Source organism: Podarcis muralis, chromosome 6 (assembly GCF_964188315.1).
Source record: "Podarcis muralis chromosome 6, rPodMur119.hap1.1, whole genome shotgun sequence".
NCBI lineage: Eukaryota > Metazoa > Chordata > Lepidosauria > Squamata > Lacertidae > Podarcis > Podarcis muralis.
Window position 1 is genome coordinate 90714685 of NC_135660.1, and position 18489 is coordinate 90733173.

Genomic DNA, 18489 nt, shown 5'->3' on the forward strand with positions numbered 1-18489 from the left:
TATTCAAGTTCAAGTTGGGGGTGGGCGGGGCGGAATACAGTACTGATAAAGCAGAAGTATAAAATTTGTTTTCCAGGGAATTATTCTAATCAATGCTATAAGAATCTTCACACATTAAGTATAGCAAATTAAAAGTATCCTCCAAAAGTGAAAACAGCAGCCAAGAAAACCCAAGCTTTCCTTTCTACCGAAATAAAGCGAGCTTATATCCTAAGCAATGTTAAAGTCACACTTCCAGGAACAGCAAGCATTTATTAAAAAATAATAATACATACCTACATATATATGTGTGTGTGTGTGTGTGTGTTTATACACACACACACACACACACACACCCTACAATACATACAAGTGTCAAAACTGCCTCCAGTTTAGAATTTACACTGACATCCCACTCCTCTCCCCACCCCCAATAATTTTTATTAATTTTTTTCAAAAATCTTAAATACAATACAACTTAACAATACTATTCTCCCACATCCCACTCCTGTAGACCAAGCAAAAGCTGCATTGCTGGAGATGTAATGCTAACTTCCTACCAACCATGGTTATCAGAGCCTGCCACAGAAATTCACATAAATCATCTGCCAGACAAGATCCCCATTCGTACTGCAGTCCTTCCCTAGAGCAAAATCTCTTCCCTCTTCGGTGGGAGCAAAGCAATTCACAGTCATCAGGGTTCACGACAGTTAGATGCTGAAAACATTCACTAGTGGCGAAAGAAACTCATATCCCCCAGATTCCGCGCATGATAGTGTCTGTGCTGTTTCCAGGGTGAAAAACTGAACATGCTTTGATAGCTGGTCACTGATTAAACAGAATCAAGTGTTAGGGGTTTTTTATTCCTGATCCATAACACGGTTGAGCAAAATTACTAGACTTTGAGCTGATAGCAACCCCGTTCCAATGAATAGCTCTGCACATAAATGTGTTACAAGAATTACCTGAGAGGCTCAGTATGCTTACTGAATACAAGCGGGTATATATCGGTAGATATATGAACAGATAGCAGAGAGTTTTTAAAATAATTCGGCACTCTCAAAAGAGAAGAAATGTTTTTAAAACCAAGCACTCAGCTGTTCTTACTCTAGCAAGTTTCTCAAAGGAGTCCTTTATCCCCACAATGAATGAGAGCTGAACACTCGTTGCACAAATCTGTCCCAATTACAGTTGAGGAATTTCCAAAGAATAGCGCCATAGATGGATAAATATTCCCTGTGTCTGGCTCACATGCCTTTTAGATGTGTGGGAGCTGACCTGAACACAGATAATGTACAAAAGAACTGACTACTGGAATTTCCAGGCCTAACGCAGAGTGGCTCTTCCATAGATTTGTGTCCTGAGAGTTTTTTTAAGACTTTGTGTGCTACTGTTATGAAAGACGTACAAATCACTTGAAAGGAGAGAGAAACTGAACTATGTATATTTTCCACTTAATATAACAACAATACAAACCAAGGAGGTTTTAAACTTCCATTTGAACCCAAGTACAAATAAAAAACAGATGAGACGTTTCCACCGATTTTTGGAATCCTGTTTAAATATAAACACTTTTCTTCTTTAGAAGAAATTGCTGTGTTCTTAGCAATTAAAAGAACCCTCCGTCATGACGACACAATGAAAGATGTTCAGTTACTGATCCTTCCATGGACATATTACTCACCTGGCGATTTCATGTAATATTGCTCAATATCAGACATGTCCGTATTCAGTGCGCACTCCAGATAGCTGAGGATAACTTTTCTACTGAAGTAGTACCTCATACCCATTAGAAAGAAGGGCAAACAGCAGGTCAGCAGCAAGGACTTGGTCACAACAAAGCACATTACTATGGAGATAAGGAAGAGAAATAAACGATACCTGTCAGAAAAGAGAATTCAGTGTTGATTTTGGAACACAAACCCAAAAGTCACAGATATTATACAGCAAACATTCTTTGCACAATGTATTTCATTTTGCTTATAGAACAGGTCTTTTAAACATTCTTTAAAATGTGCTGCTTTGTTCACTTAAGGGAGTCTTCTAGCTTCAATTACTTTTTAAAATGCATCATCTCAAAACAGAGGCCTGTTCAATGGTTATAAAAATAAGGCTTTCTCCCTTGAACTGCACATTCCTCCCCCCTCCCCAGCATGGCTGTGAGGAGGAATCTGGGAGCCTCCACTTCTGTTTTAGATTAACCTAGCCCCCCCACCCCATGTAGTTTCAGAACAATTGGATAAAAATAAATTCATGGATTTATTTATTTTTAAATGTGGTTGTATAGCTTGTGGCAAAGACTTTCCCCTTAAGGGTCTGAGAGCAAACTGGGAGCTATGGGGAAAACTGAAGCGGGGTGGATTTTATGACAGATTAGTCAATCCTGAACATTTTAATCTCCAGTTAGAGGTAGGTAGCCGTGTTGGTCTGCCGTAGTCGAAACAAAATAAAAAAAATCCTTCCAGTAGCAACTAAGTTTGTTACTGGTATGAGCTTTCGGCGGTATCTGAAGAAGTGTGCTTGCACAGGAAAGCTCATACCAGAAACAAACTTAGTTGGTTCCCAAGATGCTACTGACTGCAAGAAGATCAAACCTTTCCATTCTGAAGGAAATCAGCCCTGAGTGCTCACTGGAAGGACAGATCCTGAAGCTGAGGCTCCAATACTTTGTCCACCTCATGAGAAGAGAAGACTCCCTGGAAAAGACCCTGATGTTGGGAAAGATGGAGGGCACAAGGAGAAGGGGACGACGGAGGACGAGATGGTTGGACAGTGTTCTCAAAGCTACCAGCATGAGTCTGACCAGATTGCGGGAGGCAGTGGAAGACAGGAGTGCCTGGCGTGCTCCGGTCCATGGGGTCACGAAGAGTCGGACACGACTAAACAACAACAAAGGTGCTACTGGAAGGACTTTAATCTCCAGATCCACCCATCAATGGCTCTGTTTGTGCCAGAATATGACCCCCCTCAACCCTGAGGTTTTCAATGGAAAAAGGGTTGCCCACTGCTGCTAAACTGCCATTTTCACAGCTGGGTTGACATATTCATGGAGCTATCCACTCCAACCCAAAGGTCTTGTTCCTGGCCAGTCACTGCCAGTTGAGACCCCACATGTCTGCACATGTGAAATAATGGTTTGAGGCACCCCCATGTCTGCTTTTACACTTGTTTACACTGAGTGGCATTCGCCGTTTTGCCGCCCGTTTCCTCTGTTTGAAGAGGTCCCTTTAGAGTTCTTCGCAACCTCTTTTGGTTTTAACGCCCCCGAAATATTTCGCAGCATCAGCAAACTTGGCCACCTCACTGCTCACTCCTAACTCTAGATAATTCATGGGCAAGTTAAAAAGCATATTGTCAGGGAACTGCCATCAGCTCAAAGGCGAGAGGCGGAAGGGCAGTGGTGTTACAGGGAGCCTCCGAAGATCTTGCGAAGCAGTTGTTCCTCTGGCGAGGAGGGAAGCCCCACCTCCAGTGGGGAAGGGGCGCAGGGACCAGAAGATGCTAGGGAGAGCTTCAACACGGGGCCTGAGCAAAGGGGAAGGGAGGCAACTCCCCCTTTGCCAGCACCCACGCTGCACAGTAGGTTTGCGTGCAGAGAGAGGAGGAGAAGGATGGGGGTCACACGACTGTTATGCTGGGGAACGTATAAGGACCGCCCACTCCCAGATTCTGCTAGTGACTGAGCAGACATGGACTTGCGACGCTCCGCATTGTAAATAGTTTGTACAGATAATAAAGACTGGAAAAGACAGGTTGGAGTCTTGCCTGTTTGCTCTCGAGCAACCACACCACCACCTGACACATATATACCAAGGGTAGGCAAACTAAGGCCCAGGGGCCGGATCTGGCCCAACTACCTTCTCAATCCAGCCCGTGGACGGTCCGGGAATCAGCGTGTTTTCACATGAGTAGAATGTGTGCTTTTATTTAAAATGCATCTCTGGGTTACTTGTGGGGCATAGGAATTAGTTCTTTTTTCTTCTTCGTCTTCAAAATATAGCTGGCCCCCCACAGGGTCTGAGGCACAGTGGACCGGCCCCCTGCTGAAGACGTTTGCTGACCCCTGACATATACCAATCCTTGGGAGATTCCACTTTGACATTCAGAGAACTAACTGTCCATTAGTCTTCGCTTCCTGCAACGTAACCAATTCCTGATCCACAAAAAGAACTTTCCTCTTATTCCTTGACTGCTAAGGTACAGTGGTACCTCAGGTTAAGAACTTAATTCGTTCTGGAGCTCCGTTCTTAACCTGAAGCACCACTTTAGCAAATGGGGCCTCCCGCTGCAGCCGCCACACGATTTCTGTTCTCATCCTGAAGCAAAGTTCTTAACCCGAGGTACTATTTCTGGGTTAGCGGAGTCTGTAACCTGAAGCGCCTATAACCCCAGGTACCACTGTACCTTGTTCAAAGCTTTTTGAAAGCCTTAAGTCCATAGTGTTCTAAAATCATTGAATTGTAGAGTTGCAAGAGATCACAAGCGTGATCTCGTCCAACCCCCTGCAATGCAGGAATGTCAGCTAAAGCAGTGCTCCCCAACCTTTTTATGGCCGCGGACCGGTAAATGTTTGATAATTTCTCCGTGGCCCGCTTGTTTTGAGCTGAGTCCCCCCCTCCGTGCACTTACCTCACGGCAGCTTCTCTTCAGTCCCCGTGTCTCTGACCTTGAATCCTCAGTCCTCCCGTGGCGCCTCCTCCTCGGCCAATGGCGTGAGGTTTGCCTTTCGGCCAATCAGGAAGCGGGAGGACCCGCTCCCTGATTGGCCAGGAGGAGCACCAGTGTAACAATAGCGAATTTTCATTCGCTATTGTCACACAATGGGCGGGCTTGAGAGGGCGCAATGCTCTGCGCCTTGGCCACCTGCCACAGTGAAATGATTTGAAGTTCCTCGGGCGGCCCGGTGCCGACTGATCCACGGACCGGACCACGGACCGGGGGTTGGGGAACACTGAGCTAAAGCATCCATGACAGGTGACCATCCAAACTCTGCTTCAAAAACATCCAAGGAACTCACCTTCCATCTGAGTTCCACTGACAACTGGATCACCTCTAGCTATCGGCTTGTGGACACTCTCCAAGAACTCTTATAGGTTTTTGAAACAGGACTGGCCCTTGGGTGTTGAGGTCCCCAAGCCACCCTCAAATAAAACACAATTCACACAGAATTTTTGTTTCAGGTTTTTGGCATAATTTCTGGCCACAACTTTATTGATTACAGAATGTGAGTGGTTGCTTAGGCATTGGTTTGCGACTATCTGTTCCCACACCGAGGTAGGAGCAGAACTGACAACCGCAAGCCTGTGGAAGTCAGTAAGAGTAAACATTTTTGGGGAGAGAATAGAGCTGGGCGCCAGGCTTTCACCTCTCCCCAAATGCTCCCAGGGGCTCTTGCGTAGCCCTAGCCCCTTGACAGGGGTTCGGACAACAGCATGGCGAGACCCTGGATTCCTTTAACGCAGCGGTTCTCAACTTGTGGGTCCCCAGATGTTGTTGGACTACAACTCCCATCATCCCTGACCACTGGTCATGCTGGCTAGGAATGATGGGAGTTGTAGTCCAACAACTTCTGGGGACCCACAGGTTGAGGAAACACTGCTTTAACGGAATACGCTTGCAGCAGCAGCAGCATTGGAGGGGCAGGCACAGCCAACCACATCCCCTCCACCAACCAAATTTAACCAATGCCTAACCGCAACCTTACAAGTTGTGACAATTTGCTACGCAGTAGGCAAAAACCTAATCAGCCAAATGGACAAAATTCCTACCAGGCCCCTGCCCCAAAGCAGACGACCCCATGACAGGCATAGCAAGGTCAATGCAAACAGGCCTAAATATAGGGAGGGTGGGCGGGTGATCCGATGCGCGCAGCGAAAAGAGGCAGCTCAACAGGGAATAAATAGCCCCTTGGCCTGTCCATCACAAATTGCAACATCAGATTCTCCCTAACGACCAAGAGGTGCATACAGTGGTGCCCCGCAAGACGAATGCCTCGCAAGATGAAAAACCCGCAAGACGAAGGGGTTTTCCGTTGCGGAGGCGCTTCGCAAGACGAATTTCCCTATGGGCTTGCTTCGCAAGACGAAAACGTCTTGCGAGTCTCGCCATTTCCCCCCCGCTCCCCCCCCCTTTTTCAAAGCCGCTATGCCGTTAATAGCCTTTTAACAGCTTAGCCGCTAAGCCTTTAATAGCCGCTAATCCGCTAAATCACTAATAGCGCTAATCCGCTTAGCCGCTAATGGGGTTGCTTCGCAAGACGAAAAAACCGCTAGACGAAGAGAATCGCGGAACGGATTCTTTTGTCTTGCGAGGCACCACTGTAATAAGATTTGTGGCCATCCAAACTAACCCGCCCAGCAACAGAGGGATGTCTGGTTTGCCCCCACCGCAACACACGCTCTCCATGAAGGAGAACACGCTCTGTAGAAACCACATTGACTCTGGTTCAGCCAAGTGTGTGGCTATTTTATCTTTAAAAATACTTTCCACCAGTTATCCGAGGACGGATGCTAAGTTAATCCGTCTGTAATGTCCAGGAGGGACGCGGGTGGCGCTGTGGGTAAAAGCCTCAGCGCCTAGGGCTTGCCGAACGAAAGGTCAGCGGTTCGAATCCCCGCGGCGGGGTGCGCTCCCGTTGTTGGGTCCCAGCGCCTGCCAACCTAGCAGTTCGAAAGCACCTCAAAGTGCAAGTAGATAAATAGGGACCGCTTACTAGCGGGAAGGTAAACGGCGTTTCCGTGTGCGGCTCTGGCTCGCCAGAGTAGCTTCGTCACGCTGGCCACGTGACCCGGAAGTGTCTCCGGACAGCGCTGGCCCCCGGCCTATAGAGTGAGATGGGCGCACAACCCTAGAGTCTGTCAAGACTGGCCCGTACGGGCAGGGGTACCTTTACCTTTACCTTTAATGTCCAGGACTCCACACACCCCTGGATCCCTTTTGGAAAACCGGTGTGACAATGGCTACTTTCCAGTTCTTGGGCTGATCTGAGGGATGTCTGTATGTCACCTGGACCTGGTGATTTGTCAGTTTTTATTTTGTCTAATAGGCCGATCACATCGAGCTTCTCATCACCAGCATCTGCCCGTGTTCCTCCTGCAAAGGTTAGTGCCAACACTGGGGTCTGCCCTATATCCTTCCATGGTTGGGACAGATGCAAGTACAGTGGTACCTCGGGTTAAGTACTTAATTCGCTCCGGAGGTCCGTTCTTAACCTGAAACTGTTCTTAACCTGAAACACCACTTTAGCTAATGGGGCCTCCCTGCTGCCGCTGAGCCGCCGGAGCACGATTTCTGTTCTCTTCCTGAAGCACAGTTCTTAAGCTGAAGCACTATTTCTGGGTTAGTGGAGTCTGTAACCTGAAGCGTATGTAACCCGAGGTACCACTGTAATTCATTCAGTTTCTCTGCACTCTCCTTAGGCACATCTCTGGCTCTCTAGATATCCAAAGGTCATTTCCTAGAGTGTAGCACCCAGAATTGGGCACAGCAATTAAAATGAGGTCTGACTAGTGAGGAATAAAGTGGAATTATGGCTTCGTGTGTCTTGGAAACCCTGGTTCTAATAATACAGCCTAAAATGGCATTAACCCCCCCCCCCGCCAGCTGTATCACACTGCTGACTCATGTTCAGCTTGTGATCAGCTGCAAAACTGAGATCCTGTTCAAATTTACTATTGTGAAGCTAGCTAGGTCCTCTCCCAATCCTATACACATGCAATGAATTATTTTGCTTTGCCATAACACAGAAGTTTGCATTTCTCTGTTGAATTTGATTTTGTTTGTTTCAGCTCAGCTTTCCATTCTATCCTGATCACTTAATTTATTCCAACATGTTTCCCTCTCCGTTTGACGTCATCTGTAAAACTGGGAAGGAGAGCTAACACCTCTGAAAATCTAATTATTTGTTATTAAAAGAACTTAAATGCGGCCTTTCTGATTTAGAATTTGAACCACCCAGAGCAGCTAAAAAAAAAGTGTAAAAATACAAAAGCGTGAGTCATAATTAATAACTGATAGATGGAGTAGCAAACAGCAACACCCCTACAAAAATAACCTCAGCCTTTATATATATATGAGAAAGTCTCCCTCCTAGCTTCAGGATCAGTCAGCCACATGGAATTGTCTATTAAAGATGTTTGGTGTTTTCTTTTTTGGCTTCTGACTTAATGTCTGCTTTACTGTATTAATCTGCATTTGTGCCCATGTGTTTCTATATTTGAAAATAAACAAACATGTTTTAAAACAAACACACGCAGAACAACAACAACTGAAAGGGTGTCAGCAGGCGAAAAAAACTATTAGCATAAAATGGTATTGAGTATATTACAGAATGTCAATAGCAGGGGTATGATATACTGGGGAAGGGGGTTCTAAAGGCTGGGCGCCACCACTGAGAAGGCCCTGTTCCTTTCCATCTGGGCATCTTCTGCGGATGACCTCAGTGAATGGGCAGCATCATTAAAGGTTCCTTTGGAGTTTGGGGGGCAATTTTGAATTTCATTTGCAAACAGACCAACAGCCAGCGCAATTGATGCAAAAAAGAAGTCAGAGGCACACAAAACACCAGCACCAATCAATTGTCCAGCAATAGCATTTTGTCCTAGCAGCAGTTTCTGACAAAGGAGACCAAGTTACAGTGGTCCAGGCCGTCTGACTGCGGCCAAGTCTGCCATCCCTAGAAACGGGCTCAGCTGGTGAAACTGTGCAGAAACACTCCTGGTCACAGCTGCAACCCGAGAATCCAGGAATAAAGTTAGATAAAGAAAATTGGGAACCTGGTTTTTCAAAGGTAGTGCAACCTTTGAAACAGACTGAGCTTGAATCCTGACAAGAGAGAAGTACTGTTTTTGGGGGACAGGGGGCGGGTGGGTGTGGGGGACTCCCTGATCCTGAATGGGGTAACTGTGCCCCTGAAGGACCAGGTGCGCAGCCTGGGAGTCATTTTGGACTCACAGCTGTCCATGGAGGCGCAGGTTAATTCTGTGTCCAGGGTGGCTGTCTACCAGCTCCACCTGGTATGCAGGCTGAGACCCTACCTGCCCACAGACTGTCTTGCCAGAGTAGTGCATGCTCTGGTTATCTCCCGCTTGGACTACTGCAATGCACTCTGTGTGGGGCTACCTTTGAAGGTGACCCAGAAACTGCAATTAATCCAGAATGCGGCAGCTAGACTGGTGACTGGGAGTGGCCTCCGGGACCACATAACACCGGTCCTGAGAGATCTGCATTGGCTCCCAGTACGTTTCCGAGCACAATTCAAAGTGTTGGTGGTGACCTTTAAAGCCCCAAACGGCCTCGGTCCTGTATACCTGAAGGAGCATCTCCACCCCCATCATTCAGCCCGGACACTGAGATCCAACGCCGAGGGCCTTTGGCGGTTCCCTCATTGCGAGAAGTGAGGTTGCAGGGAACCAGACAGAGGGCCTTCTCGGTGGCGGCGCCCGCCCTGTGGAACGCCCTCCCTTCAGATGTGAAGGAAATAAAAGAACCTTCTTCTTCTTCTTATGCCACCCATCTAACTGGGCGGCTTCCAACAAATTATAAGGTAAAGGTAAAGGGACCCCTGACCATTAGGTCTAGTCATGACCAACTCTGGGGTTGCGGCACTCATCTCGCTCTATAGGCCGAGGGAGCCGGCGTACAGCTTCCGGGTCATGTGGCCAGCATGACTAAGCCGCTTCTGGCGAACCAGAGCAGCGCACGGAAATGCCATTTACCTTCCCGCCGGAGTGGTACCTATTTATCTACTTCCACTGCATGCTTTCGATCTGCTAGGTTGGCAGGAGCTGGGACCGAGCAACGGGAGCTCACCCTGTTGCGGGGATCCAAACCGCCAACCTTTTGATCAGAAAGTCCTAGGCTCTGTGGTTTAACCCACAGCGCCATACGCGTCCCTCTCCAACAAATTATAAAACCACACTAAAACATCACACATAGCAGAGTAGATGTTAGGGAGAAGGGTACTAATCTAAACTTCTCGCTGCCATTCTAGTTTTCTATATGCAATGGTTTTTATAACAGTAGTAGTAGTAGCTGTAATAACAATTGGCAACAACAACAATCTGTACGAAGCGAGACCTTTGTCTCGATCTGCCTACCTGGTCAAAAACCTCTTTAAAACCTCTTTCTGATCCTAGTTCTTGCCCAAGTGACCTCATATTCCCTGTGAATGCTCTACCTATTTCATTCTCCCATTATGTATGTGAATGTTAAGACACCATCTCATCCTATCAGAACCCCATATATTAGAATAATAATAATAATAATAATAATAATAATAATAATAATAATAATTTATTATTTATACCCGGCCATGTGGCCGGGTCTCCCCAGTCACTCTGAGTGGCTCCAAAAAAAATATTAAAAACTCGATAAAACATCAAACATTAAAAACTTCCCTAAACAGGGCTGCCTTCAGATGTCTTCTAAAAGTCAGGTACAGTGGTACCTCGGGTTAAGTACTTAATTCGTTCCGGAGGTCTGTTCTTAACCTGAAACTGTTCTTAACCTGAAGCACCACTTTAGCTAATGGGGCCTCTCACTGCTGCTGTGCCACCGGAGCACGATTTCTGTTCTCATCCTGAAGCAAAGTTCTTAACCAGAGGTACTATTTCTGGGTTAGCAGAGTCTGTAACCTGAAGCATATGTAACCTGAAGCGTATGTAACCCGAGGTACCACTGTAGTTGTTTATTTCCTTGACATCTGAAGGGAGGGCGTTCCACAGGCCGGGCGCCACCACCGAGAAGGCCCTCTGCCTGGTTCCCTATAGCCTCACTTCTCGCAGCGAGGGAACCGCCAGAAGGACCTCGGAGCTGGACCTCACTGTCCGGGCTGAATGATGGGGGTGGAGACGCTCCTTCAGGTATACTGGGCCGAGGCCGTTTAGGGCTTTAAAGGTCAGCACCAACACTTTGAATTGTGCTCGGAAACGTACTGGGAGCCAATGAAAATATTTCAGGACCGGTGTTATATGATCTCGGTGGCCACTCCCAGTCACCAGTCTAGCTGCCGCATGCTGGATTAATTGCAGTTTCAGTGCCAACTCAAGGTGGCATATATGTTTCCTCATTACATCTTCACAACAACCCTGCGAGGTTGTTTAGGCTGGAGTAGTGATGGGCCCAAGATTCAGGCTAACTGGGGATCTGAACCCTGGCTCTCCAGGTCCTAGTCCAATACCTTAACCACTGTACCACACTGGCCTTCCTTGGAGGAATAAAATTAGGTTAAGGATATGGGGGAAACGTACTCTTTGAGGCACAGTTCCCCTGATTCCAATTTCTCACCCCAACTTTACCATAGAATGTGGGGATGGAAAGGTAAATACAGTGGTACCTCAGGTTACATACGCTTCAGGTTACAGACTCCGCTAAGCCAGAAATAGTGCCTCAGGTTAAAAACTTTGCTTCAGGATGAGAACAGAAATCGGGCTCCGGTGGTGCGGCGGCAAGGTACCACTGTACACAAATGAGGAAACAGTGTCTAGTTATGGACAGAAAATAGTCTGTGAACAAGAAAACAGGATACCTACCTATCACACACCAACTGGGCTGGGTACAGTGGTACCTCAGGTTAAGTACTTAATTCGTTCCGGAGGTCAGTACTTAACCTGAAACTGTTCTTAACCTGAAGCACCACTTTAGCTAATAGGGCCTCCTGCTGCTGCCGCGCCACCGGAAGCGTATGTAACCTGAAGTGTATGTAACCCGAGGTACCACTGTATATGGCAATTGCTGAGACTGCTGAGGTTTCTGGGTAGACAGGTAGGAATCTAACTGACATCTTCTATCTCTATCCTCTTTGAAAAATTGGCAATCTGATCTAGGAAGGCATCGTCCAAGTATTCTGACTGGCTTGGCAATCTCCAGCAGATCCCCACAATGATGCTGCTATTATTTCCTTCTCGTTTTCCTTAAATACTCTCAAGGTGGACAAGTGTATTTGTAACTGCGCCAGCCATGTCAATGGCTCGCCTCTCCGAAAGGGTATAGGAGAATGTCTTCCATATCTGCTGTGTCAGGAAGATTCTGGGCATCACGTGGCAGGACAGAGTCTCAGACAAAGATGTGCTCTTCCAAGCCTACATTCCCGGCATGTTCACAGCATGTTTCAGTGACGTCTACGCTGGCTTGGTCATGTACGCAGAATGGAAGATGGCCGGAACCACAAGAATGTGCTTTAAGAACCCAAGAATTACCAACGATAGAAGAATGGCAGATGAAGATGATGGATTTTTCGGAGCTAGACGACCTAACCGGAAGAGTCCACAACCAGAAGGAGGAGGAGTATCAGGAAGAGTGGATCAAATTTAATGATTATTTAGTTAAATATGTTAAGTTAAATTAACTGAAAACAGCTTGCAGATACTTAATTGGCTTAGGATTTTATTTCTGTTAAGTGATGAATTAATATGTTTAATTCCATAATGTGAAGATTTAAGGATGTCAATGTTTAAGTTAAATTTCATAAGAATTGGGATTTGGAAAACTGTTAAAAGGACATGCAATGAAATTCAACCAAGGGGAAGCGAGGAAGTCACCTAACAAAGTTAATAAGTGTAATTTTCAATAAGGCTATGATTTATGTTTGTTTGTCTTGTGTGTGTGTTTGTTTGTTTATAATATTTTGAAAACAACAAAAAAAAAAACATTTTGGGGGGAAAAAAGAATGTGCTTTAAGGGGAGCTGGCTTCAGGCCTGTGGGTTGACCAACTCTGCGTTATAAAGATGCCCGCAAATGGGGCATGAAGGCGGGCAATATTAAGCGTGCTGTGTGGGAATCCCTTACAGGTGAACACCGTGCCTGGAGACAAGCATTCGGGTTGTGCGTCCAGAGCAGTGGCCAGAGCACAGACAGAAGAAACGCCTTGGTGAACCTGTAACGGTGAAACTGGACGCTTTCATCTGCCCCACCTGCAATAAAACATCTCTTTCCCATATCTATATCCATATCAGGTGCTGTGACTCTCCATCGGATTGACTTTACCCCTGGTGGTGCACGGATGGATGGCAACAAAATAGTTTCAAGCAACTCTCCATCCTCAAACCCATGGAATCCTGTGTGTGTACACATCTTTTCCACATAATGAAATTTCTCCTCCCTTCCTGTTGGGTCTAATCCTTTTGAATATAGTTACAGATAGGTAGCCGTGTTGGTCTGCCATAGTCAAAACAAAAAAAAATCCTTCCAGTAGCACCTTAAAGACCAACTAAGTTAGTTCTTGGTATGAGCTTTCGTGTGCATGCACACTTCTTCAGATATCTGGATCTGGCAACTTCTGTTTCAGTGTATCTGAAGAAGTGTGCATGCACCCGAAAGCTCATACCAAGAACTAACTTAGTTGGTCTTTAAGGTGCTACTGGAAGGAAATTTTTTTGTTTTGCCTTTTGAATATGTTATACAGTGGTACCTTGGCTCTCGAACTCAACCTGTTCTGGAAGTCCGTTCGACTTCCAAAACGTTCAAAAACCAAGGTGCAGCTTCTGATTGGCTGACTGGTCCCGGAAACAATGCCGACAGCTGAAACAGACATTTGCCTTCCAAAAAATGTTCAAAAACTGGAATACCTACTTCCAGGTTTGCGCTGTTCAGGCGCCGATTTGTTCGTCAACTAAGCTGTTCGGGAACCAAGGTCCCACTGTATCTTTCACTCTCTACATTCCAAGCATGAGTCTCATCCCATCAGGTTTCAGTAACACCTATTGAATCATGCTGGCCTTCCTATTGAGTAGTAGTAGTAGTAGTAGTAGTAGTAATAAAATAATAATAATAATAATAAGAAGAAGAAGATGATTATTTATACCCCGCCAATCTGGCTGAGTTTCCCCAGCCACTCTGGGCGGCTCCCAACAGAATATTAAAAAGACAATAAAACATTCAAACATTAAAAACTTCCCTAAACAGTGCTGCCTTCACGTGTCTTCTAAAAGTCAGACAGCTTATTTCCTTGACATCTGATGGGAGGGCGTTCCAATAGGCGGACGCCACCACCGAGAAGGCCCTCTGCCTGGTTCCCTGTAGCTTCACTTCTCGCAGCAAGGGAACCACCAGAAGGCCCTCGGAGCTGGACCTCAGTGTCCGGGCTGGACGACGGGGGTGGAGACGCTCCTTCAAGTATACTGTGTATACATATACTTCTCTCCCATATTCTGTGTTTTCGCACAGACACTGCAAACCATGGCTTCTACACTCCAGCCTCCGCCTTGTTGTTTTCCCTTACATACTGGAATCATAGAACTGTAGAGCTGGAAGGAAACCTGAAGGCCATCTAGCCTTACTTCGTGCAACACACCTTCTGGTTAAGAGCCAGATGCACCAACTCACTTTGCCCGTTTTCAGTCACTCACCAGTACATTTCCGAGCACAATTCAAAGTGTTGGTGCTGACCTTTAAAGCCCTAAACGGCCTCGGCCCAGTATACCTGAAGGAGCATCTCCACCCCCATCGTTCTGCCCGGACATTGAGGTCCAGCTCCGAGGGCCTTCTGGCGGTTCCCTCCCGACGGAGTGGTACCTGTTTATCTACTTGCACTTTGATGTGCTTTCGAACTGCTAGGTTGGCAGGAGCAGGGACCGAGCAACCGGAGCTCACCCCGTCACGGGGATTCGAACCGCCGACCTTCTGATCAGCAAGTCCTAGGCTCTGTGGTTTAACCCACAGCGCCACCCGCATCCCAAGAGTAAGGAGTTATTAAAACACCTCACAGTAGCTGGCAATAAATTCAAAACTGCGTCTAGAAGCAGATTTTGTTCCCACGTGCCTCAGCAGGGAGGGAAAGTGGTCCGTGGACTTGATGAACCTGGTCTAGCTTTCTGGCACAACCTGGACAACTCCTGCAATTAAAAATATGATTTCCCTATGCCTCTGCATGGTAACGGACCAGGGCTCAAACTTCATACCGTTCCACAGGCCATGGCTTGCTAACCACCGTGTTGATAGTTCCTATTTTCAATTTTCATTTTATACCTGCTTTCCCGACATGGGTGGCGCTGTGGGTTAAACCACAGAGCCTAGGACCTGCTGATCAGAAGGTCGGCAGTTCGAATCCCCATGACGGGGTGAGCTCCCGTTGCTTGGTCCCTGCTCCTGCCAACCTAGCAGTTCGAAAGCACACTAGTGCAAGTAGATAAATAGGTACCGCTCCGGCGGGAAGGTAAACGGTGTTTCCGTGCGCTGCTCTGGTTCGCCAAAAGCGGCTTAGTCATGCTGGCCGTATGACCTGGAAGCTGTACGCCGGCTCCCTCGGCCAGTAAAGCGAGACGAGCGCCACAACCCCAGAGTCGGCCACGACTGGACCTTTACCTTTACCTGCTTTCCCAGCTAGAAAAGCCAAGGGCTAAAGCAGACACGAGAAGAGATCTGCTCGTTAAAACGCAGAACTTAAGAAAGAATATAGAGATGAGTCTTGTTGGATTAAGCCTACCAAGTTCAAACTCCTGTTTGTTTGTAACCAGAGTTCTCCAGATGAGGATGTGAATGCAAAGCACTTTCTGCTTTGTTCCTTGGCAACTGACATTCAAAGGCACGCTGCCTCTGAACTTGGGAGGGAGCAAACAGCCCCTGCGCCTAGTATCCATTAATAGCTCACTTTTCCATACATTTGTCCACCTCCCTCTCTCCCACATACACAACCCTTTGCATCGAAAGCTAGCCAAGATATATAAAGCAATGGGGCTTTAGGTCTTAACTTCCAAGAGATGCTAATTATATGTTGCTTGATTATGATGACATATCACTGTTATTTATTACTTCCTCCCCCGTGATTACTCTTGCCAGGATCTTGAAGAGCGCTCCTGCTTGCATGCAGCAAGTCTTAGGGGCCAATGGGAGCCTTTCCCTAAGCCTATCAAATGGGGAAGGGGTGGGTAGGCTATGCTTGTAATTAAATAAAGAAAAACTGGCTGCAAGCAATGAAATTAGTGTCAAGTATAGTTAGGCCCTTAGGAGCAACCTCAGCATTATCGTATAAATTTAACTCTTTCGATTCCGGCCTACAATTAGTTCTGTGTACAGTTTAGCCCCAGTTATCTATTTGGGTGGACGAGGGTGGCGCTGTGGTCTAAACCACTGAGCCTCTTGGGCTTGCCGATCAGAAGGTCGGTGGTTCGAATCCCCCTGATGGGGTGAGCTCCCGTTGCTCGGTCCCTGCTCCTGCCAACCTAGCAGAAAGCACATCAAAGTGCAAGTAGATAAATAGGTAGCGCTCCGGCGGGAAGGTAAATGGCGTTTCCGTGCGCTGCTCTGGTTCGCCAGAAGCGGCTTAGTCATGCTGGCCACATGACCCGGAAGCTGTACGCCGGCTCCCTCGGCCAATAAAGCGAGATGAGCGCCGCAACCCCAGAGTCGGCTACGAATGGATCTAATGGTCAGGGATCCCTTTACCCTTTACCTATTTGGGTACTTGCAGCTTCATCTCTAATACTGGGCATATTTGTAATCATTGCTTGAATAAAACACAGCGTTTACACTTAAAAAAAACAAAAAACCCTCACACATTGTGATTTTCTCGCTAAGTTTATACATTCGCAATGCATTTCATGTTCATTCTGGGAGAATCCTGTTTACATTTACTTGAAAGTAAGTCCAAATGGTGTTTAACTCAGAGTGGCTTACTTCCATGTACAGTGGTACCTCAGGTTAAGTACTAAATTTGTTCCGGAGGTCCGTTCTTAACCTGAAACTGTTCTTAACCTGAAGCACCACTTCAGGAGCCAATGGGGCCTCCTGCTGCTGCTGCTGCGCCGCAGCCCGATTTCTGTTCTTATCCTGAAGCAAAGTTCTTAACCTGAAGCACTATTTCTGGGTTAGCGGAGTCTGTAACCTGAAGCGTATGTAACCTGAAGCGTATGTAACCCGAGGTACCACTGTAACAGGATTACCACACTAAAACAGTATATTAAACTGAGGTTGGAAAGAAATCGAGTACATCCATCATTCAGTCAAAACAAAATCTTGGCTGATTAAATACTCAACTAATTTGACACTTGAATAAAAGCGAATTGTTCCGAAGCAAAAACAAGCTTCCTATATTCTGTCATTATAGCAGGCATTATTTTGGAAGAAGCGTCTTCTCCTCTGTAGGAAAGGGGGGAATTCCTCAAAAGGGAACTTTTGCAGATACTTGCATTAAATAAAATACTTGAAATTAATTGTTGCTCAATTAGTCAGGGTACTTTTTTAGACAATCACTTGGGATAATGGGGTGTGGAGAGAAACGTGACTCTGTCGGATTCTCCTGGAGCGTTCAGTGCCTTTCGTGACTACTGATTCTGCGTACAATATCCTTCTAGGATGCCTTGCAAGGGTGAGGAGGCACTGTTTGGCAGTGGTTCCACTTGTACCTGCGAGGCTGATCCCAGAAGGTGTGCTGGGAGACTTAATGTTCCACCCAATGGCCAATGGCTTCCAGCTTGCCACAAGGTTCCATCTCGTCTCCCTTGCTTTTCAACATCTACATGGAAACAGTGGGAGAAGTTATCCGAAAGTTTGAGCTGAAGAACCATATGTTTGTGGCACCTCTCATGTTTTTTTTTTATAATGTTCTATTGTGTGGAAAACCATAGCTTTTACTATATGGACCTTTGTTGGCAAGGTGAGGTCCGTATAGTAAAAGCTATGGTTTTCCCAGTAGTGATGTATGGAAGTGAAAGCTGGACCATAAAGAAGGCTGATCGCGGAAGAATTGATGCTTTTGAATTCTGGTGCTGGAGGAGTCCCATGGACTGCAAGAAGATCAAACCTCTCCATTCTGAAGGAAATCAGCCCTGAGTGCTCACTGGAAGGACAGATCCTGAAGCTGAGGCTCCAATACTTTGGCCACCTCACGAGAACAGAAGACTCCCTGGAAAAGACCCTATGTAGGGAAAGATTGAGGGCACAAGAAGAAGGGGATGACAGAGGACAAGATGGTTGGACAGTGTTCTCGAAGCTACCAGCATGAGTTTGACCAAACTGCGGGAGGCAGTGGAAGACAGGAGGGCCTGGCGTGCTCTGGTCCATGGGCTCATGAAGAGTCGGACACGGCTAAACAACTAAACAACAACAACAACAACAACAAATTGTGTGGAGGCAACAGAAGCAACACTCAATTAATTCAGGAATGAGCAAGATAAAAAAATGGAACTTGAACCATATAAGATGGAGGCCCTATTGGAAATTTGTGCGAAGATTTTTAACCTATTCTGAACGGGACTGCACTACTCCTGAAGCAGCGGAGGCGTAACTGGAGCTGGTTGTCTATCTGTTTCATTGATTTAGAGTGCAGATGCTGACCTTTAAAGCCTTAAATGGCCTCACAGAGGCCAGGTTGGTTCATATGGGGGGTTTTGAAATAAAATGTGGTGTTGTCGTCCCCCAGAAACTCCCATATGAACTCATGAAATTGAGGCAAATGGGGGAGAAAAATGCAGTCTTCTGGGTTGTGGTATTTATTCTCTCCCAAGTGAAATCCACTAGGCTCCCTCTTATTTTTACAGACAAGCAGGATGAAAATATTAGACTATCACTATTCT

At 46.5% G+C, this 18489-nt stretch overlaps 1 protein-coding gene across 4 annotated transcripts in view; it reads right to left on the bottom strand.

Moving 5' to 3' along the window:
- The window catches only part of NAT8L (N-acetyltransferase 8 like), a 51754-nt gene that overhangs the window by 29042 nt on the left and 4223 nt on the right, over positions 1-18489 (bottom strand). For 3 of the 4 annotated variants that reach the window (XR_013393316.1, XR_013393315.1, XM_077930714.1), the window contains exon 2: positions 1664-1828. The exons of the other annotated variant lie outside the window; for it this stretch is intronic. Coding sequence is in view for 1 of the 3 variants with exons in the window: in XM_077930714.1 (XP_077786840.1) it covers positions 1664-1828 (165 nt within the window). In the remaining 2 variants the exon portion in view is untranslated. The remainder of the gene's footprint in view (positions 1-1663; positions 1829-18489) is intronic. 4 annotated transcript variants of the gene reach the window in all.